We start from the raw sequence: 21,784 nt of genomic DNA on the forward strand, positions 1-21,784 counted from the left end.
TATTCCAGAAAAGCCTCCTCGCCCCAAGAGGAAGCCCCATTCCCACTAGCACTCAGTCCTCATTGGCCTTCCGCCATCCTGTGCCAGCCGCCAGTCTGCTCTCTATGGATTTGCCGACTCTGAATAGTTGATGGAAATGGGATCGTGCAGTCTTTGTCCTTCTGTGTCTGGCTTCTTTTACTTGGCGTAATGTTCTCAAGGCCCACCCATGTTGTAGCATGTGTCGTACCTCATTCCTTTTTATAGCTGCTACCCTGTTGTTCGGATAGCACATTTCTTTTCATCAGTTGATGTATATTTGCGTTGTTTCTGCCTTTTGGCTATTGCGAATAATGCTGCTGTGAACATTGTGTACAGATTTCTGTTTGAACACCTGTTTCCAGTTCTTTTGTGTATATGCCTAGGAGTGAGATTGCTGTGTCATATGGATGGTCGTGTGTGTGTGTGTGTGTGTGTGTGTGAGAGAGAGAGAGAGAGAAAGAGAGAGACTTCACTCTGTCACTGAGGCTGGAGTGCAGTGGCATCATCTCAGCTCACTGTAACCTCTACCTCCTGGGTTCAAGAGATTCTCCTGCCTCAGCCTTCCAAGTAGCTGGGACTACAGGCGCCCACCACCACGCTCGGCTAATGTTTGTATTTTTAGTAGAGATGGGGTTTCACCATGTTGGCCAGGCTGGTCTCAAACTTCTGACCTCAGGTCGTCCACCTGTCTCGGCCTCCCAGAGTGCTAGCAGGCATGGGCCGCCACGCCCAGCTTTGGATGGCAATTTTATGTTTAACTTGCTGAAGACCCACGAACTGCTTTCCGTATCAGCTGCCCCATTTTATATTCTCACCAGCAATATACAGGGGTTCCACTTGTTCCACATCCTTTATGACACTTGCTTTTGATGAGACAGGGTCTCCCTCTGTCAACCCAGGCTGGAGTGTGATGGCACAATATCTCACCGCAGCCTTGAACTCCTGGGCGCAAGCTGTCCTCTCACCTCAGCTTCCTGAGTAGCTGGGCTACAGGTGCCTGCCACCACATCTCGCTATTTTTTTTTTTTTTTTTAGAAAAGGGGTCTTGCTATGTTGTCCAGGCTGGTCTTGGACTCATGGGCTCAAGCTGTCCTCCTGCCTCAGCCTCCCAAAGTGCTGGGGTTAGAGGCATAAGCCACAGTGCCCAGCCATGCTAATGTAATTTTTCAGTTTGAAAAAGGATAGGGGGCCAGGCACGGTGGCTCACACCTGTAATCCCAGCACTTTGGGAGGCCAAGGTGGGCGGATCACAAGGTCAGGAGTTCGAGACCAACCTGATTCACATGGCAAAAACCCGTCTATACTAAAATGCAAGAATTAGCCGGGTGTGGTGGCGGGCACCTGTAGTCCCAACTACTCAGGAGGCCAAGGCAGAAAAATCGCTTGAACCCAGGAGGTGGAGGTTGCAGTGAGCTGAGATTGTGCCACTGCACTCCAGTCCGGGTGACAGGTGACCCCATCTTAGAAAAAAGAAAAAGGATAGGTATCCCAGCGGGTGCGAAGTGGTATGTCGTTTTAACTTTCATGTACATTTCCCTGGCATCTAAAGGTGGTGAGTATCTTTTCATGTGCTCGTTTGGCCATTTGTATATCTTCTTTGGTGAAAAGTCTGTTCAAGTCCTTTGCCCATTTTTTAATCGGGTTGTCTTTTTGTTATTGAGTTGAGTTCTTTTTATATTCTGAATACTAGACCCTTGTATAATTTGCAAATATGTTCTCCCATTCTGTGGGTTTATTTTTCACTTTCTTGATAGTGTCCTTTGCACAAAAACGTTTAATTTTTATGAAGTCTGATTGATCTGCTTTCTTCGGTGTCACCTAGAAACCACTGTCAAATCCTAAGTCAGCATGCTTTACCTTTGCATCTCTTCTAAGAGCTGTGTGGTCTCAGCTCTTCTCTTTAGGTTTGTGATCCACATTGAATTGGTCTTTCCCTGTGGTGTGAGGGGGCATCCTCCTTCATTCTTGTGCTTGTGGCTCTCCAGTTGTCCCAGCGTCATTTGTCGAAGAGACTGTTCTTTCCCCAGTGAATGAATGGGCTTGGCTCTCAGTTTTACTCCATCAGTCTGTATGTCTGTCCTTATGCCAGTATCATACTAGCTCAATCCAAATGTACTTTTAAAAGATCTGAGGCTGGGAGTGGAGGCTTACCACGCCTGTGATCCCAGCACTTAGGGAGACCACAGCAGGAGGCATGCTTGAGCTCAGGAGTTCAAGACCAGCCTGGGCAATGTAGTGAGACCTTGCCTCTACAAAAAATACAAAAATTAGCTGGACATAGTGGCGAGTGTCTGCAGACTAAGCTACTCAGGAGGCTGAGGGAGGAGGATCACTTGAGCCCGGCAGTTTGAGGCTGCAGTGGAGAAACATAGAAAACTGGGTTTTGTCTGGGAGGACAAGCAGTTTGGTGTTGCTGGAACGCCAGGTGTGTATTTGTGCATGGAGATGGCTGTGTGAAGGCTGGAATTAAGGACTTGAGAGACGGTGATCGTATGAGGGAGACTCAGCAAGCTCCAGGGCCTGCCTGAGTGTTGGCGGATAATGGGTACATGGGACGTGTCCATGCTCTCAGCAAGCTCAAAATCTCTTTCTAGAAGCAGACATGGGATTCCAAGCCGAAGTGTCAGGGAACTGCCTTGAGAACACTGGGGAGATGGTGGAGTCTGGCTGCGTGTGTGAGGAGTGGGGCAAACATCAAAGGGAATGGCTTTTGAGCCAGAACTGTAGGCTGAGCAGATCAAAGGCTTCGTGTGGGGGTGGGAGTTTGGGAGGGAAGAGGGCACTTCATGCTGAAGAAACAGGCATTGAAACAGGGCGCGGTCAAAAACACTTGGGAATCTGAGAGTGCCCTGACATTCCTGGAGTAAAGGGTGTGTGTTGAGATGAGCCTGGAAAAATGAGTGTAGGGAGACAGTGGCTGAGCTCCAGCACCCTGCTAAGGAGTCTGGACTTTCTCCTGCAGGCAGTGGGGAGCCTGGCATCTTCTGAGCAGGGGAATGGTCTGATGCGCCTTTAGAAAGGTCAATCCAGTGACAGTATGAAACTGATTGGAAGGCAGCTGTGCCCACCACCGTACCACCAACACTGAAAATTTAATGGGAGAAAGATGAAGGAAGTGACATTCTGATTGTCTGGTCTATAGGGGATGGGGCTAATGCAGGGAGGGGTAATGTTCATTTGGACCATTTTCACATACACAGTAGTTGAGGGAATTGTACAGGGAAGCCCCAGGTCCCCGTTGCCCAGCCTTGGGGTCATCCACATGCAGCCAGTCTTGTCTTACCCAGGTATCCCCTCCACAAGCATGGCCCTCTCCTCACATTACATTATTTTGAAGCAGATCTCAGTCATATTTTATTTGTACATTCCACCTGTGATGTCCTCCAACAAGGACTCTAAGACAGACCAGAATGTGCTTGCCACCATATAAACATTAACTGAAGTAAGCATTGAGTCTCCATTCCCTGTCCTTTTTCAGTTGCTTGGTTTGGGTCCTGAATTGAATTGACTCCTGACATCCAAACCAGGTTCATACATTATGCTAGGTTGTGGAATGTGGTGGTTCTTTCTCTCCTTTTTCTTCTTGCAACTTAATGGTTAAATCAGGCTGTTCCCATACAATCGAGGGATATGATAGTCAACCAGGGGCGATTCTGCATCCCCACGGGACATGTTTGCGGAGGTTGGCTGTTGCAGCTTGCCTGTAGCAGCCAGGGCCCACAGTGAGTCTCACCTGGGCTGAAGTGTGGTGGTGCCACTGCCTCATGCTGCCTCCCGTTCCCCACATTCCCTGCGTGCAGATGGCATTGCTGTTGGTTAACGCGCTCCCCTCTCTCTTGTATTTTTCTACCAACTGGTGCTTGAACCTCAGGGCTTGATCAGATTCAGACTGGACTTCCTGGCAGTAAAGATACTTTTACGTGGCACATCACCTAGTCCTTGGCACATAAGTGGCGGCAGTTCGTTCCGTTGAGGATCAAATTGCAGAAGGGGAGGATTTTGAGAGAGGCTGGAGCATGGAATTACTGGGGTATGGGGTGTAAGGGGGAGCTGGGGCCCAGCGTTAGGCTCAACCCCAGAGCCAGAGTCCTGGGACTGAGGCTTGGGCTTGGCTGCAGCACTGACTGGATGATTTCAGGCGCCCACCCCACAGCCTGAGCCCTGCTTTCCTCTCTCCTCTCTGTGAGCTAAGGATGGGCCAGCGCAGCCTGGACGATGAAATGACGTGTGGCGCAGCCACTGCTTCCTCTCCAGCCGTTTCCCTCTAACTACAGGCACCTTGCGGTGCCATCACCGGAGGAGTCTTTGCAGGAGCAGGAAGGGAGAAGGGTGTCGGGGCTGAGGCAGGGTCCCCGCCGGCTGTCCGAGAACCAGCAGTGTCAGTGCTGGTGGGGTCCGGGCTGTGCTGCTGGCCTGGCCACGGGTGTCTGGCGCCCAGGAGGAGGGCTCGTGTACAGCCGCCGTATTTCCCGGGTCCCTGGCTTCTGTCCTCTGCCCAGAGACCTCTTCAGACCTTCCCAAGCCTCCACCCGCCCTGCGCCTCCCGGTAGCACCGCGCGACCTTGGCGGCTTTAGCCCCAGAGCTGCTGGGCTGGCGCGCGCGCCGTGTGCGTGGGGCCAGGCTCGCTTCACTCCTGTTGTCGGCGCCCCCGGGCCCTCCTGCCACCCCGCTGTCCCCCAGCCTCCCCGCTCCCACTTTATGAACCTGCGCCTTCCTGGGCATCTGACTCTCCCCTCTGCCCCAAGCACGTTTTCTCAAGAGTGTCTTCGGTCCCAGGTCCAAGGAGATCCTCAGCTCCCGCTGGCGCGGCCTCGGGAGCCTCCCGCAGGGGCCGCAGGCCACGGTCCCGCCTCTGCCCTGGAGCCGGAGGAAGAAGCGGAGTACGCGGATCCGGCCTCCTGCGCTGCTCGCTCTAAGCTTCTGCTTCGCCACGTGCGAACTACGCTCTCTTGTTTCCTTTCCATCTCGCCTCGGGGGCTTCGTCCTCTGGCCATGGCGGTGGCCAGGCATCCCGGAGCGGCCCCCTGGATCCCAGCACCCACTCCCACTCCCACTCCCACCCTCGCCTGTGCCCACCCGCCCTGGCAGCTGCTCCCAAGGGCACCCTCCCTCTCTCCTCCGCTCTCTCCCTGTCTCTTTCCCAGTCTTCTTCCTGCCCTCCCTCCCTCCCTGTCTTCCTCCTTCCCTCCCTCCCTCCCTGTCTTCCTCCTTCCTTCCCTCCTTCCCTCTCTCCCTCCCTCCCTCCCTTCCTGTCTTTTCCCCTTGTTCCTCCTTCCCTCCCTCTCTCCTTTCTTCCCTCCGCCTTCCTCCCTCTCTCCCTTTCTCTTCCCCTCCACCTCTCTCTCTCCCTCTTTCCCTCTCTGAGCCCAGGTTCTTGGTGGCATCTGCTTTGGGCAGCTCGGCAGCTCCTTCCTCAGGGAGGTCACCTCACCTTCCCAGGGACAGACAATGTCTCCTGCAGACAGGCCCTGCCCTCCTGAGCTGATGTCCCCTCAGGATGGAATAAGTCTCCTCAGAGTTGGTGGGAGCACCAGGTCACGGTGTTGTGGGGCCGGCAGTGGCCACTGGGCTGGGCGGGGCAGGCGGAGTGGCTCCTTGCTCTGGCTTTGGCCGTGACCGTGACCGGAGTGGGGCATAGTGGCCAAAGGGCCAAGAGCTCCTGCGGAACTGTGCCCCGGGGCGACTTCTTATTTTCTCGGGGGTAGAAGCCTATCCTCGGTATGTCCCCGTGGCAGTCAGGACCCACCGGCTTGCCTCCCAGCCCCCCAGGCCGGGTCATCTTCCATGCACTGACCTTCCTGCTGGGTCAGAAGCCACAGGGGAGTCCTGTCATTGGCCTCTACCCAAGGTCCTCAGTGTGAGTTCTAGGCTGGCACTATAGTGAAATAAATAGGAGGTGGGACACGCACATATGTGACTGAACACCTCAAACCAGGACAGTTCCTGGGAGCAGCTCCTCCAGACTGAAATCAATGCCAGGGCCGCCCAGAGAGGGTGGAGCAGACACCATCTAACGGGGATTCTGCGGAGGAGCTGGTAATGGAGGGGCTTTTAGCGAAGAAAGACGCAGACCTTCATGATAAAGGACTGACACATGTCCAGCTCATAGCCCAAGAAAGCACATTTTGAGGAAAAGCCCCGGACTGAGAAAGAGAAGGGAAACGGGGCCCCTGCCTCCCAGGTCAGAGTCCGCCTGCTGTTCTGGGCAGGCCGTCACGTCAGACAAGGCTTCCGGGCATCCCTAGCACAGTATTAGAAAGTAAAGCAGGTCCTGCTGCTTGTGAAAATTTTATTCCGTCATAAGGACAAATCAGTTTGGGGCTGGAGCTGGTGTGTCTGCTCTCCTTGGCCCTAAACTGGGTGGGTTTGTATCTCCAGGATGGAGTGTGTATTAGTCCATTTTCACACTGCTATAAAAAAAACCTGAGATTGGGTAACTTATAGACAAAACATGTTTAATCGACTCAGAGTTTTGCATAGCTGGGGAGGCCTCAAGAAACTTATAATCATGGCAGAAGGCGAAGGGGAAGCAAGGCACTTCTTACTGGCAGCAGGAGAGAGAGAGAGAGAGGGGGAACTACCAGACGCTTCTAAGCCATCAGATCGCGTGAAAACTCACTCGCCGTCACAAGAACAGCATGGGGGAAACTGCCCCATGATCCAGTCGTGTTCCATGAGGCCCCTCCCTCAACATGTGGGGATTACAATTTGAGATGAGATTTGGGTGTGGACACAGAAGCAAACCGTATCAGACTGTGACAGCCTTTTTTTTTTTTTTTTTTTTTTCTGAGATGGAGTCTCGCTCTGTTGCCCAGGCTGGAATGTAGTGGCGCAATCTCAGCTCACTGCAACCTCTGCCTCCTGGGTTCAAGTGATTCTCCTGCCCCAGCCTCGCAAATAGCTGGGATTACAGGTGTGTGCCACCACACCCACCTTTTTAAAGAGCACATATGCAGACACAGACTCCCTTTCTTCGGGCAGACAAGAAGGGTGAGCAGTGAGTGCATTATGTGAAGCATCTTTTTTTTTTTTTTTTTGAGACAGAGTCTTGCTCTGTCACCAGGCTGGAGTGACAATCTCAGCTCACGGCAACCTCCACCTCCTGGGTTCAAGCAATTCTTCCGCCTCAGCCTCCCAAGTAGCTGGGACCACAGGCGAGTGCCACCATGCCCAGCTAATTTTTTTTGTATTTTTAATAGAGACGGGGTTTCACCATGTTGGCCAGGATGGTCTCGATCTCTTGACCTCGTGATCTGCCTGCCTCAGCCTCCCAAAGGGCTGGGATTACAGGTGTGATCCACCGCGTCTGGCCTATGTGAAGCATCTTGATGGTTGACACAGCAGCTGTTGACTCTCACTGCTGGACAGTGGTGAAAGCAAACAGCTGTGGGCCAGGTCACTGCTTGCTGCCCAGAGAGCCCTTCAGCTGGGGGGCCCAGAGCGCAGCTGAGTTCCACGGGCTCCCTCAGTGAGCTCCTTTGGCCTGTGCGAATGACAGGGGACCCCTGGTTCCTCTGCTTCGTGCATCCTCACACTCTTATCCACCTCTGCTGGGTAGTTCAGATGGCAGCATTGCAGGTTGGCCGCAGGGTTGTTGGCCAACCCTGGAGCTGCAGTGCAGCCTGAGGGTGAGCACACACACCAGGAGCCGAGGACAGTGGCAGCAGAGCAGCTCGGGCAGAGCGTTTCCTGGGGCTCCAGGGGAAGTACTTAGATGGCCTGCTCCGCGAGTTCCAGGCTGAGTGCTGAGCCAGCAGGGAGCACCCGTCATTTTCTGAGCTACTCGGCTGCCTTCGTCTCCTTTGAAGAGTGTAAACTTACTATCTTACAGTTCTGGCATGCAGTTTGAAATGGGGTCAAAATGCAGGTGTCAGCAGGGTTGTGCTGCCTCTGGAGGTTCTAGAGGAGAATCCATTTCCTGCCCTTCCCACCTTCTAGAAGCCGCCTGCCTGCCTTGGCTCGAAGCCACTTCCCTACATCTTCCAACCCAGCCATGTAGCATCTTTCCATCTCTCTCTGACCTCTGCTTTCATCATCCCATTGCCTTCTCTTGTCTCCCTCCTGCCTCCCTCTTGTAATGTAATGGCCTGTGTGATTCCCTTGGGCCCACCTGGATGATCCAGGATCATCTTCCCATCTCAAGATTCTTAACTAAATCCTATCTGCAGAGTCCCTGTTGCCGAGGAAGGTCACATGTTCACCAGTTCCAGAAATTAGGATGTTGACATCTTTAGGGGTCATTATTGAGTCTGCCATATCAACCTATGTGGTAAATATTTAGCAATCAATAGTTTGAAGGACAATACAAGAAATTAGGCATACCTTGAATCTCTCAGTCTAGCATTGCTGAAGATGGGATGTAAGCCCCATGCTCCAGCCACTCTAAGGAATGATGTGCAGGGGAATGCCCCAGAGTAACACTCATGTGTATGTTTTTTCTACTTTTTAATAGTGTTATAAAATACAACCATTGTACATATTCATTTGTTTTTGTTTTTGTTTTGGAAGCAAATTTCCGTCAGGAAAAACAGCCTTGTTGCTGTCCCGTCTACCGTATCTGCTAAAATAAAAGTACCCGTCTCTCAGCCCACAGTGAAGAAAGACAAACGGCAGAACTCTTCAAGGTTTAGCACCAGCAATAATAGAGAACTCCAGAAACTTCCGTCCTTAAAAGGTAATTTCTATTTGTCTTTTAAAAGTTCAGTCGTGGCGGTCGGAGTGAAGGAGCCGTGTTTCGGTGGCTTGCTAACTTATTCCCTTGCTGTGTCTGTATCTCGCAGCGTGTCCTTTTCTGTACTGAGGTTTTTTGTTTGTTTAGGTTGAATGTCATTAACTTAGTTACTCAACTAACGTTTTAAATTCCAGGTAAAGATAAAAGTTTAACCACACAGTGTAGGCATCAAACACTAAGCACCGTTTTATTTATGGTGTTCAGTTCGTCAGTTTTTCTTTTAAGTTGTCATTCGTTTGTCTTAGAACTGCAGCAGCTCCAAAAGGAATTACTCCAAGTAGGGTAACTGCAGAAATTAGAGTGGAAGTTCTTCGCGTTTCTAGAGTAAGGACTGTAGCTGCAGTGCATTATGAACTTGGTTTGTTGTGATTCATCTGGGGATTACCTCTACGCAAGCGTTCCTTATGTGGAATTAGGCAGGAAAACGTGCTCTTACTTCTGAATTTCCCCCCAGTTGACACAGCCATTCCTTTCCATCTCAGGCTGTTTAATCCCTGAAAGTCTTCCTTTAGATTATGAGGTTGAGGTGCTTAAAAAAACCCCATCAAGGAAAACAGAGTAAGGACCCTAGAGTCCAATGTCAGCCTCTTAAAACCTTTATAACTACTGAAATATAAGACAGATATACTAAACCAAACATCATTTTTCATACCTTAAATTTAGAATAATGGATCGTTTACAGTTAATTTGCACTGAATATTAATTCAGTGACCAGTCCAGTGGCCTGCACTTATAATCCCAGCACTTTGGGAGGCTGAGACAGAAGGATCACCTGAGCCCAGGAATTCAAGACCAGCCTAGGCAACATAGGGAGATGCCATCTCTACAAAAAAAATTAAAAAGTTTGCTGGGCACGGTGGCACACACCTGTGGTCCCAGCTACTTGGAAGGCCGAGGTGGGAGGATTGCTTGAGCCTGGGAGGCCAAGGCTACAGTGAGCCATGATCGTGCTACTGCGTGTCAGTCTAGATGACAGAGTGAGATCCTATTTCAGGGAAAAAAAAAAAGTGAATATGAATTCAATAAGAGCAGGCAGTCTGTCATCTTTACAGCTGTATTCTCATGCTTTCCACACTATGGAGCAGATAGCAGATGTACCAGGTGGAAGCGGGGAGGGAGGAGGGGAGGCTGGGTGGATGGTGGATTTATGGGTGGGTGGATTGATGGGTGGATGAATTTTTCTGCCCCCCACTTGCTAGAAATCCAGGTTCTCACATGCATTTTATAGAGCTTGTATTTGGCTGATAATTGGTTTCTTATACAGCTTGTATTTGGCTTATACTTTTGGTAGATAATATGCATACCAGGTCATTTTTGATCAGTCTTCCTCTTCCCAAATAGGATACGCCTTTCTCATACTATTCATTCATTCAGCAAATATGTGTTGAGTGTCTATGAAAGCTGTTCTAGGTACTGGGGGTACAGAAACAGAACCAAGCCCATATTCTGGAGTGAGCAACCCATCGGTGAGACAGGAAGGAGAGAGGTAGGTACCCTCGGGAGGCCCGGAGTCAGAGGGAAGGAAAAGGCTTTGTTTACCCATTGTTGGCCCTGTCCCTAATGCCCGTCACAGCCGGGGCTTTGATCTGCCGTGCGCCCCACCTTTCCATGCCCGCCCCGCCTCAGCCAGTGCATGCTGGGTGTGCACTCCTGCTGAATTTGGTCAAATGCCACACGATTTTTCTCCTCAAGATGTTAAGATTATAATTGCTGTGTTGATAGAGCTTTCTGGTTTTGAACCACCTTTGCATTGTCAGCTTCGTCACAGTCTGTGATGATTCCATGGGTGGGGCAGAGCCCATGCCAGTACCACTGTATGCAGGCCTCCAGCATACTTCATCTCTTCTGAGGAGAGTCTGCACAAGCCTCTTTCTCCATCTGTTCTACGTCTGTTTTCTATTCTCAACCTCCATTTCCTTCGTTTCTTGTTATGCCTGGTAAGAATGTTTGCAGTATACTTCCAGTGACACATTTTCACTATCCCCCAAAAGGGCAAATTCTCCACGGTAAATCCACATATCCAGGAGAATTTCATATGGATCAAGCCAGTTCTCCTCACTGGTCCTGTTTTCTGATTCTTTCTTGGCTGTTCTAAAACATTAATGCTTCTGTATATATACTAAAATAATTTCATCTAGTTCAGGAAAATAATAATTGATTGGAATTAATTAAAGTTACATATTAATCGGATATCTTTTATCCATCTAGGAAGATGGTAGAAATCATATCCCCCATTTTTCTGGGTCTTGTTTTCTTTTCTTCTTCTTCTTCTTCTTTTTTTTTTTTTTTTTTTTGAGACGGAGTTTTGCTCTCGTTGCCCAGGCTGGAGTGCAACGGAGAGATCTCGGCTCACCTCCCAGGTTCAAGCCATTTTCCTGCCCCAGCCTCCTAAGTAGCTTGGATTACAGGCATGTGCCGCCACTCCCAGCTAATTTTATACTTTTAGTAGAGACAGGGTTTCTCCATGTTGGTCCGACCCAATCTCAGGTAATCCACCCGCCTCGGCCTCCCAAAGTGCTGAGATTATAGATGTGAGCCACTGCGCCCAGCCCTGAGTCTTGTTTTCTGACTTCCTGTAAAATTTTATGGTTTTCTTATAAATCTCTACCTTTCCAGTACATTTATTTCTAAATACTCTATAGCTCTTGTTTGTCACTCTTGTGACTGGGTTATACTTCTTCCCATTTCCACTCTTCTGATTGGTTCTTGCTAATATCATGCAGAGTGATTAGTTTTTAAATATTTTCTTTTGCCATCACCTTACCAACATTTTCGTATCAGTCTTAGTAATTAATGTTTCCACTAGAGTCCGCTTGCAATCGATTCTTTTACCTTTCTTCCACTATTTATGCCAACACAGACTAGTTATTTTAATTTTCTTCTGCCACAAAGTAGGACCAATGAAAGCTAGAACAGAGGTGATAGTAAGTGCTCCTGTTTCTCCCATTTTAGTAATTGGCTTCAGCGTTTCCTAATTTAATGGGAAAATGGCTCTTGGTTTCTGGTGAGCAGTCTTTGCGAGGCTGCGTGCTCTGGAGTCCACATTCACAGGACTCTTCCTGGACCCCATGCAGGCTGGTTGGTGCTCTGCCAGTGCCTGCTGGGTGTGTACTGCTGCTGAATTTGGTCAAATGCCATATGATTTTTCTCTTTAAGATGTTACTATTATAATTGCTGTGTAGACAGATTTTTCTGGTTTTGAAATATCTTTGCATTTTTTCAATTTTGCCACAGTGTATTTTCATAGTGTTTAGAACATGAATTTCTTTAGAATATTTGCTTCCATATTTACTACATGGAGCTGGTCTGTAGTTTTCTTCTTTTTCATAAGACTGTATTTTGTCCCATCTAAGATTTGCTGTCACCAGCACTTTGCGATGATTCTGGGGTGGTCTGCAGAAGCTTTCCCCGCAGCTCTCTCACACTGCCAGCTCACGACAGGGATGATGAGATGGACCCGGATTTCAGAAACAATGAAATGTGGAGTGTGTCCATGAAACAGGGTTCAAAGGATGACTTGGAACTCACTGGGCCTGTTGCTTTTCTCTGTGAAACATCTGTAGCTTCTTTCCATAGTGGGTCCGTTTGAAAGTGGGGTCTGTTACCATCCTGGCCAACATGGTGAAAAACCTCATCTCTACTAGAAATACAAAAACTAGCCAGGCGTGGTGGCTCACACATGTAGACCCAGCCATCAGGGAGGCGGAGGCAGAACTGCTTGAAGCTGGGAGGCAGAGGTTGCAGTGAGCCGAGATCACGCCAGTGCACTCCAGCCTGGTGACAGTTAGACTCCGTCTCAAAAACAAACAAACAAAAAAGAAAGAGGGGTGTGTTAAGTAGTACATGGCAACTGTTTAATGGGCCTTTTCATCTCTTCCCGTCTGTGCTGTTATGTCTCCTTATAAGTTCATGTATTCTTGTGACTGTTACTGTTTGTCTTCAACATTATTCATCTCCACTTTTACCTTTAATTATCCCATGTCTTTTATTTCAACCTTTTCCTCATTTATTAAGTTGAATAGAGAGTTCACTTATTTTTAGTTTGCTTTTTAATAGTAAAAGAATTTAAAGCCACATATTCATTCTAAGTATCACTTCCAGCCCTATCCTTTGGTTTTTTTTTTTCTCTGACTTTTCAAGTCATAGACTTCTCTTTGTTAGAGTTAATTGAGGCATAATTTACATATCTTAAAATTCACTCATTGTAACTGGAACATTTAATTATTTTAGCAAATATATAGCGTTGTGCAACCGTCACCACAGTTGTTTTAGAATGTTTCCATCGTCCTCCAAAGGTTGCCCCGTGCCCATTCACATGGATTTCCGCGCCCAGCCCAGCTGCAGGCACCCTGCAGAAAGCACCTGATCTGTTTCCTGTCTCTAGACTGACTTTCTTCCCGACATTTCCCCTCAGTGGAATCAGACAATAGGTGGTCTTTTACATCTGGTGTAACGTTTTTGAGGTTCATCTGTGTTGAGTAATTGTTTTTTTTAATGCTGAATCATGGTCAGCTGGATATACCACATTTCGTTTATCCGTTCACCATTTTGGGCGGTTTCTTACCTAGTACGAATAACAGTGCTGCTGTGAACATTTGCATAGAGGTCTGTGTGAGCATGTATTTCGTTTCTCTTGAGTAGATACCTAGGAGTTGAATTCCTAGTTTGTATGGTAAGTTTATGTTTAGCTTTTGTTTGTTTGGTTTTTTTAAATGGAGTCTCTTTCGCCCAGGCTGGAGTACAGTGGCGTGATGATCTCGGCTCGCAGCAACCTCTGCCTCCTGGGTTCAAGCGATTCTCCTGCCTCAGCCTCCCAAGTAGCTGGGATTACAGGCATGTGCCACCACACCCAGATAATTTTTGTATTTTCAGTAGAGACGGGGTCTCACCATGTTGGCCAGGATGGTCTCCATCTTCTGATCACGTGATCCGCCTGCCTCCGCCCTCCAAAGTGCTGGTATTACCGGTGTGAGCCACAGCACCCGGCCATGTTTAGTTTTTTAAGAAACTGCCAGCAGGGCACAATGACTCAAGCCTGTAATCCCAGCACTTTGGGAGGCCAAGGAAAGAAGATCACAAGGTCAGGAGATCAAGACCATCCTGGCCAAAAAAAGAAAAAGAAGACCATCCTGGCTAATATGGTGAAGCCACGTCTCTACTAAAAATACAAAAAAATTAGGCAGGTGTGTTGACACGTGCCTGTAGTCCCAGCTACTCAGGAGGCTGAGGTAGGAGAATTGCTTGAACCCGGGAGGGGGAGGTTGCAGTGAGCCAAGATGGCACCATTGCACTCCTCCAGCCTGGGCGACAGAGTGAGACTCCATCTCAAAGAAAAAAAAAACAAAAACAAGAAACTGCCAAACCGTTTTCCAAAGTGGTTGCACTATTTTGCATTCCCACCAGCAATGTATGAGGGTTCCGGTGTGTCTGGAATATTCTTGCCAATAGTTATTACTGTCATTTTGATGCTAGCTTAACGCTCGTGGGTGTGTAAGGGTGTCTCACTGTGGTTTCAATTTGCATTCCCAGTGACTGGAAATGTTAAGCATCTTTTCATATGGCTGCTGGCCATTCGTCTGTCTTCTTCGATGAGATGTCTGTTTGTGTCTTTTGTCTATTTTTAAGTTGGTTGTCGTCTTGTGGAATTGCTAACAGTATGTCATCCCAGATATGAGTCCTTTATCGTAAAATAAAATACAACAAAAATAAATTATTATAGAAGTGAAGCCCCAAATACACCACACTGTTTTGATTATCACAGTCAGTAGACGTTTGATTACCCTGTTAAGTTGACATGAAAGTTTCAAAACGGGTTTTCTCGATTTCTGTTATTCAGAATAACCCTTCAGGTTTGTCTCTATGTGTTAAACCTTCTTCTGAGCTTTTAATTTGAGGGTTTTTTTTTTTCATTTGTGAAAGTTCTGTTTGGTTCTTTCTTCAGTCTGCAGTGCCATTTAAAAATATTTTCCTATTCTCTTGAACATACCATCAAAATGTCATTGCTTTAAGTAAACGCAGCTGTTTTATAGCCTGTGTCAGGTCACGCCACCATCTGAGGTGTTTGTCACATTTTGTTCATAACGTCTTATTTCCTACTGTACCTGATTTTGTTTTAATTGTGTACTGGTCATTGCATTCCAGTGTTTGAAATACATCAAAACCTAGAATCAAAGTGTCTTCTTGAGTAGGGATCTGTTTTAATCTGCCTTACACCTGGAGGCACTGCCAATCTGGGAGTGCGTTCAACCTCAACCCTGGTTTCCTAAATCAGCCACTTATTCTGCAATATATCCCACTTAGCCCCCTGCGGTTCCTGAAAACAGAAACCTTTTTTTGGCTGAAATACATCAGAGGCAATGCTTTATAACTTAGGCGATCGTGTCATTGTGAGAGACACATAACTCTGGTTGCCCATCATTAGAAGTGATACTAAATTTTCAATTTTACTAGTGAATTCAGTTGATGACAGATCGATATCTCTATTGAACAATTACATATTTCCCTTAGAATTCAAAAAGTACTAGTAATAATCTACAATGTATATTTTGGCGTCCTGCCAATGTGTATTCCCTATCAACCATATGCTAATGTCTTGAAAAACAGTTGATAATCTTTGCCTGAGTCAGTAGTTTCACTAGAGAATTCAGCATTTAACTCCGACATTCTTCTGAAAGCAGTGATTTTTCTTACCAACCACAGGTACTTGGTTATCTTGAAATGTAGCTCCTACCGAAAAAGAAGGATAAGCTTCATTCTCTGTCTTTTATTACCAGTTCCCTCTAAAGGCAACAGCCGAAGCTTTTTCTAGCTTTCTCTTTGTTTTAATGTCATTGTGGACTAATGTATTATTGTTGATTTCAATGTGTTTTTGTGTACTGAAATCATGTAAAATCATTAGTCGTGTGTTCAGACGGCATAATTTCAATCATGGAGTGCCCTTTAGGGTCGATACTCTGTGTTTTTTTATGTAGCCTCATTTATTTTTGATTCCTTGATTTCTGACACAGTGTATCTTCTCTTCCCTCGACTTTAAATCAGCCATTTTTCTTTTCTTTTCTTTTCTTTTTTTGAGACAGTCTTGCTGTCTCATCCAGGCTGGAGTGCAGTGGTGCAGTCTCAGCTTGCTGCAACCTCCACCTCCCAGGTTTAAGTGATTCTCCTGCCTCAGCCTCCCAAGTAGCTGGGATTACAGGCACCTGCCACCATGCCCAGCTAATTGTATTTTTAGTAGAGATGGAGTTTCACCATGTTGGCCTGGCTGGTCTCAAACTCCTGACCTCAAGTGATGCACCCACCTTGGCCTTCCAGAGTGCCGAAATTATAGGCATGAGCCACCACACCTGGACAAATCAGCCATTTTTCAAAGAGTCTTGGTTCTTTACAGAAATTTTAGCAACCAAAATCTCGGTGACAGGAATGCTTAATTGCTACTGGTCTGACATTACTTTTAAATGCTTTCAATGGAGGGAGCTAATATATAAATTTTCTGAATTATGCATTCATATTGAAATTTTAAATTTAATTTTAACATTATAGTGTTTTTGAAGCAGGATATTTCCCTGACCCCTTCATGGGCGGGAACTAGAGTGCATGGGTGCTGAAACGAGCTGGCCTCTTCAGCACCAGCAGGAGCAAACTCCACTTATTCACTGCTCCACCTGTCATGGGATAGGGAGTGCAGGTGAGCTGGTACAGGAGCCAGGGTGAGCACTTTTGGGCACCAGCAGGAGCAAACCCCATATCGGCCCCATGGCAGCATCTTGGGGGGTCCCTGTGATCCCTGAAGCCCCAGAGGAAATGTTACACTATTCTTTCAGCTCTGCCGTCTGTGGACAGCTTAAGTGTTAACAGCTCAGTGAAGGGGGCAGTGTGACAGCCTTTTATACCTGCACTCAGGGCACCCGAGGTGTTGTCCAGCGTCCAAGAGGAATGAGGTTGCACAAACGAATTTAAGATGGTATTTTATTGCAGGAGATTTTATTGCCAATGAAAGTGGCTCTCAGTAGAAAGGGAAGCTAAAAAGGGGATAGAGTAGAAAGGTCTTCCCCTGAAGTCTGGCTGGTCTCCAATCAGATTCTTCTCTGAAATTAAGCCATCAAGCTCTCCCTCTGAAGTCAAGCTGCTGCTTTCCAACATCCAACTGTAGTCTCTAATGTCCAGTTGTTTCTCCTCTGTCTGCCAGCTGAGCCTGGGGTTTTAATGGGCACAGGATGGGGGTGCAGGGCAGGCCATGCGTGGTTTTCATAGTTTTATCTCTGTCTTACATGGAAAATGTTGATTTCTAGCAGCACTCATGTAATTATGGGTACATTCTCTTAAACAGTTCCCAAAAACAGTGTTGATATTATTGCAAACAGTTGGAACTTTGATTTGAACCCTAATCATCACAGAAACAGCTGGTGACATTTTTATTCATGTATGTATTTTAGAGGGCCTCACGATGTTGCCGAAGCTGGTCTTGAACTCCTGGGCTTAAATGATCCTCCTGCCTCAGCCTCCCAAGTAGCTGGGATTGCAGGCATGCACCACCATGCCCGGCTACGGCTGGCATTTTTATTGGGATCCTGTTACATTTTGAAAATATCTGAGAGAGGGCTGGCAGCTTGTGATGTTTGCCTCCTGCAAGAGTATGCCATGACTGTTTCCAGGGCCACTCTCGTGTCCTTTGAGGCTGTTTTTAAGTTTCCCTTGTAGACTTTGCACATCTCTTACTTAGTTAGTGCGTAGATGATTAATTATCACTGCTGTTGTAAATGGGGCCTTTTCTTCCATTGCGTTCTAGTTACTAGTTGTTTCTGTGAGGGCTGTAGATTTGGGACTTGCTTTCATAACCTGCACTTACCGAATTACCTCATTGTCTGCATCAGTTTTTCAGTGGATTAATTAGAGCACTGCACATAATTTCACCTCTGTTCCTAATTGTAAACTCCCATGTCTTTCTCTCCATCTGACAAATAACTCAGTAAAATAATTTCAGTAAAATGTTACATGGTAGCAGTGAGAGTGAGCATACTTGTCTTGTTTCTGACATTCGTGGGAATAGGAGGCATGATTTTTAGCAACTATTCACAAGTTCACTCTGTGGGTACCCTAGTTTTCAGCCAATATAAATGTGGTGTTCTGTTCATCTTTCGTTATTGCTGGTCACATCTTTGAACTTTTCCTTAAGCCTGATTGAGGAAGTACTGGATCAAAAAGCAGGCATTTTCAGAAACCCTTAACAGATACTATCCTCACACTTTCCAGAGAGTGGCACCACATACTCTCCCCAGCGAGTGTATGAGATGCCTGTCATCATACCTCTTCAATGCTGAGATCATGTAAAAGTTTCAGTTATGACGGCCGAGCATGGTGGCTCACACCTGTAATCCCAGTGCCTTAGGAGGCGGAGGCGGAAGGATCACAAGGTCAGGAGTTAGAGACCAGTGGCCAATATGGTGAAACCGCATCTCTACTAAAAAGTACAAAAATTAGCTGGGTATGGTGGTGTGCACCTGTAGTCCCAGCTACTCGGGAGGCTGCGACAGAGTGAGACTCTGTCTTAAAAAAAAAAAAAAAAAAAAAAGTTTTAGTTATTTGATAAGTAGAAAATGGTATTTCATATTTTTATCTTTTTAAAACAGTGAGGTTGAATGTAGCCTTCAGACCTGTTCATTGAAAGATTATTCTGAATTAATGCCTTCATTTAACAGTTTGGACTATAAGGTGGAAGTGTGAAGTGTTAAGGAAAGAGACCCTTTTTAAAGACACTTCTCGGAGGAGTGAATTAGTCATGGATTTTTAAGGCCGTTTTTAGGAAATAAAAGGCTGGGAGAAGTCAGTTACAGTGGAATCATGTAGGGCTTCTTATCAATTAACCAGAGACCCCAGGGCAGAAGAGTTGGCCTTTTGTAAAAGAAGTTGTTATATTATTGTTAGAATTTACTTGAATTGTTTAAAATTGGCTTTTGAATAACAGTTAAATATTTTATATGTTTTGCTCTCTTCTTGTGCAAATACAATACTTTGCCCTCATTCAAAGCAGTTTATTTTCTTTTTTTTGAGACTAGGTCCGTGATGGCACGATGTCAGCTCACTGCAGCCTGGACCTCCCAGGCTCAAGCGGTCCTCCCAGCTCAGCCTTCCAAGTAGCTGGGACCACACGTGAACACCACCATGCACAGCTAATTTTTCTATTTTTTAGTGGAGACAGTGTTTTGCCATGTTGCCTAAGCTGGTCTCGAACTCTCCTGGGCTCAACTGATCCACCCACCTCCACCTCCCAAAGTGCTAGGATTACAGGCGTGAGCCCCACTGCGCCCTGCCTATTGTTTGATACAATTGGAAGTCTTACCATAAAAGTAGAGGTCTGACTGCTTACAAATGAATTATGCATATATTTACAGGAGCTCTGGCTTCTTGCCTGTTAGTGGAAGAATAATAAAAATGGACTGCGTGGAAGTTGCCGGAGTGCTTGCTGCTCTTCTGGTTGTCTCAGAAACAGCCAAATGAACCTCTGCTTTCATTAGTCTTTTCTTCTCTCACATGTTTTTGATTTTTGTGTCTTCTCATGATTACCTGTGATAATGAGAGGACACAGTCCCTGGATTGGTGAGGCAGTTCACATCTGTGCTGCTCAGAGCAAGGGGAAGTGTTCAGATCGATGACCCAAGGTGGCCCTTGCCCTCAGGGAACCAGCGGGACACGTGTGTGCCCTCATGAGTGGATGGGCGCGTGGGTTGCAGAGCACGTCACACACATTCACTCAGTACACATGTTAACAGTTGTGTGCTTGTCTGCCTGTGTTGTCCATTCGAGCACCTGCCAAGGACCCAGGAAACATACAGTGTGTCCCGCAAAGGAATGAAAAGCCCTCCTAGCCCCTCGGCCCTCTTTCTCTGCCCCCTTCACTTTCACAGAGATGGTTGTGCTGCCACCTCTCGTGGGGTGGCCAAAATCCCAGCCAGGCACACTCCTCCCTTCACCTCCCTCCACCTTAGAATTCCAGAAGCAAAAGGAGGCTTCTGACTCACTTGACCTACTGTGTAGGTTTCTGAGGGTGTCAGCAAATTAAAAACAAAATTAGCACGAAAGCAGTCCGACGTATGCGTACTTTCACTTCACGTCGGTTCCCCGTGTTCTTAGAACAAGGAAGAAGTGTGAGTACTTACTTTGGACTGAAAGGTTTTCCAGACTAGCTGTAGGAAGTACAAAAGTAAGCCAAGGTCTCACATGCAGCCCAGTGCTCTGGGTAGATTTCGCTTCATCTGCTCCACTCACCTACGCTGAGCTTCCCTGTGGACAAGCTCGTCCGTCCTCTTTAATCATTCACAGGCCTCGCTCACACAGCAACAAGTGCCTGTCCCCGTGTCCTTGCTGTTGGCAAGCCAGAAGTTCCCTGGCAGCCTTTGAACATAGCTGAATGCTAGGTATCTTTGATCTGTCTAAGGAAAAAGTCTATTTTAAACTGTGAAGTGAAGCCAATTTTTTTAGGTCAGATTCTTACCCAACAAAGCGTATATCTTTTATGCTCATATAGTTTTCAGTTTAAAAAAAAAAAGAAACAGTGCTGGCTAGCACAGTGTCAGTCACTGTGATTTTTTTTTTTTTTTTTTTTTTTTTTTTTTTGAGACGGAGTTTCGCTCTTGTTACCCAGGCTGGAGTGCAATGGTGCAATCTCGGCTCACCGCAACCTCCACCTCCTGGGTTCAGGCAATTCTCCTGCCTCAGCCTCCTGAGTAGCTGGGATTACAGGCACACACCACCACGCCCAGCTAAGTTTTGTATTTTTAGTAGAGACGGGGTTTCACCTTGTTGACCAGGATGGTCTTGATCTCTTGACCTCGTGATCCACCCGCCTCGGCCTCCCAAAGTGCTGGGATTATAGGCATGAGCCACCACGCCCAGCCCTGTCACTGTGGTCTTGATGTCACAGTTCTCTAGGTTCAGAACACCAGCTTTCTGTTAATTGCTATAAAACTTCTTCACTAAAATAGAAGCATATTTAATTTGCCTACAAAATTGCTTGGAGAGACAAAAAATAAAACCTTCACCTGAATGTAGAAATGAAAATTTGAAAGTTTTATTCAGAAATACTACCTAGAAATAAAATCAGTGGGATGTATTTACAGGCAGTTCTTTTTTTTTTTTTTTAATTTTTTTTTTTTTTTAAGATGGGATTTCACCATGTTGGAAAGGCTGGTGAGGTCTTGAACTGAGGTCTTGAACTCCCGACCTCAAGTGATCCTCCTGCCTTGGCCTCCAAAGTGCTTGGATTACAGGTGTGAGCCACCACACCTGGCCCGGCAGTTTGTTTTTAAGTAAAGAATAAAACTGACAGAGGGATCAAAGAATAAAGAATAACTCCTTTTAAAGCCAAGCACGGTGGCTTGCGCCTGACTTCTCAGCTACTCACTAGGCTGAGGAGGGGGAGAATCATGAGTTCAAGCCCAGCCTGGGCAAAATAGGGAGACCTTGTCTCCAAAAAAATATGAAATAAAGAATTCTTTCTTTTCAAACCTTCATTACTGTCTAATCCAAAGATTATTGCAGTTGTAGCATTCGACGGGAGACCACTGAGCACTGTGGGCTTGCTGGCCCATTGAACTGTGGAAGGCACGCTAGGTGGGCCAGGCCCAGCAGAGCGCCCTTCCTCCGTCCTCGCTCAAGCCCTTCACATGCAGCCGCAGCCTCAGGAGAGCTTCAGGACACTGCTGTGAGCCCAGCGCAGAAGGCGGGTAGGCGTGATCACAGGTAGTGAGTGGAAGGCGTCCACTCCTTAGCAAGTGCATCACGGGAGGCCTGGGAAGGGGTCTGTGTTCAGGAGAGTGGGGAGTGCTGTTCTTGAGATGATTTCACGGTGTGTCCCTCTTGATTATGTGCTCCAGGGAAGAGGCGTAAAGGGTGGCAAGGTGGTTTTGTAAGATCAGCATTGGGTGCGACTGCTTGATTCATTCATTCAGACATTCGATGGAACAGCATGCCAGCCATTCTCTAGGAACTGGACCGAGGGAGAGCTTGTGATCCTAGCCACAAACCAGGCGGGAAGAGGA

The 21,784-nt window shown here is 47.1% G+C and overlaps 1 protein-coding gene and 1 long non-coding RNA gene across 11 annotated transcripts in view; one reads left to right on the top strand and one right to left on the bottom strand.

The window, feature by feature from the left end:
* PPP2R5C (protein phosphatase 2 regulatory subunit B'gamma) overlaps window positions 1–21,784 on the top strand; it is a 170,837-nt gene that overhangs the window by 15,647 nt on the left and 133,406 nt on the right. For 6 of the 10 annotated variants that reach the window (XM_078335776.1, XM_078335773.1, XM_078335777.1 and 3 more), the window contains one exon: window positions 8,531–8,696. The exons of the other annotated variants lie outside the window; for them this stretch is intronic. In XM_078335776.1, the coding sequence (XP_078191902.1) occupies window positions 8,531–8,696 (166 nt within the window). The remainder of the gene's footprint in view (window positions 1–8,530; window positions 8,697–21,784) is intronic. 10 annotated transcript variants of the gene reach the window in all.
* On the bottom strand, window positions 19,115–20,001 carry LOC103795944 (uncharacterized). Its single transcript, XR_623611.5, has 2 exons — window positions 19,904–20,001; window positions 19,115–19,310 (listed from the first exon to the last, which is right to left on the bottom strand). It is a non-coding gene; the product is annotated as an uncharacterized LOC103795944 (long non-coding RNA).

Source organism: Callithrix jacchus, chromosome 8, assembly GCF_049354715.1.
Source record: "Callithrix jacchus isolate 240 chromosome 8, calJac240_pri, whole genome shotgun sequence".
Lineage (NCBI taxonomy): Eukaryota > Metazoa > Chordata > Mammalia > Primates > Cebidae > Callithrix > Callithrix jacchus.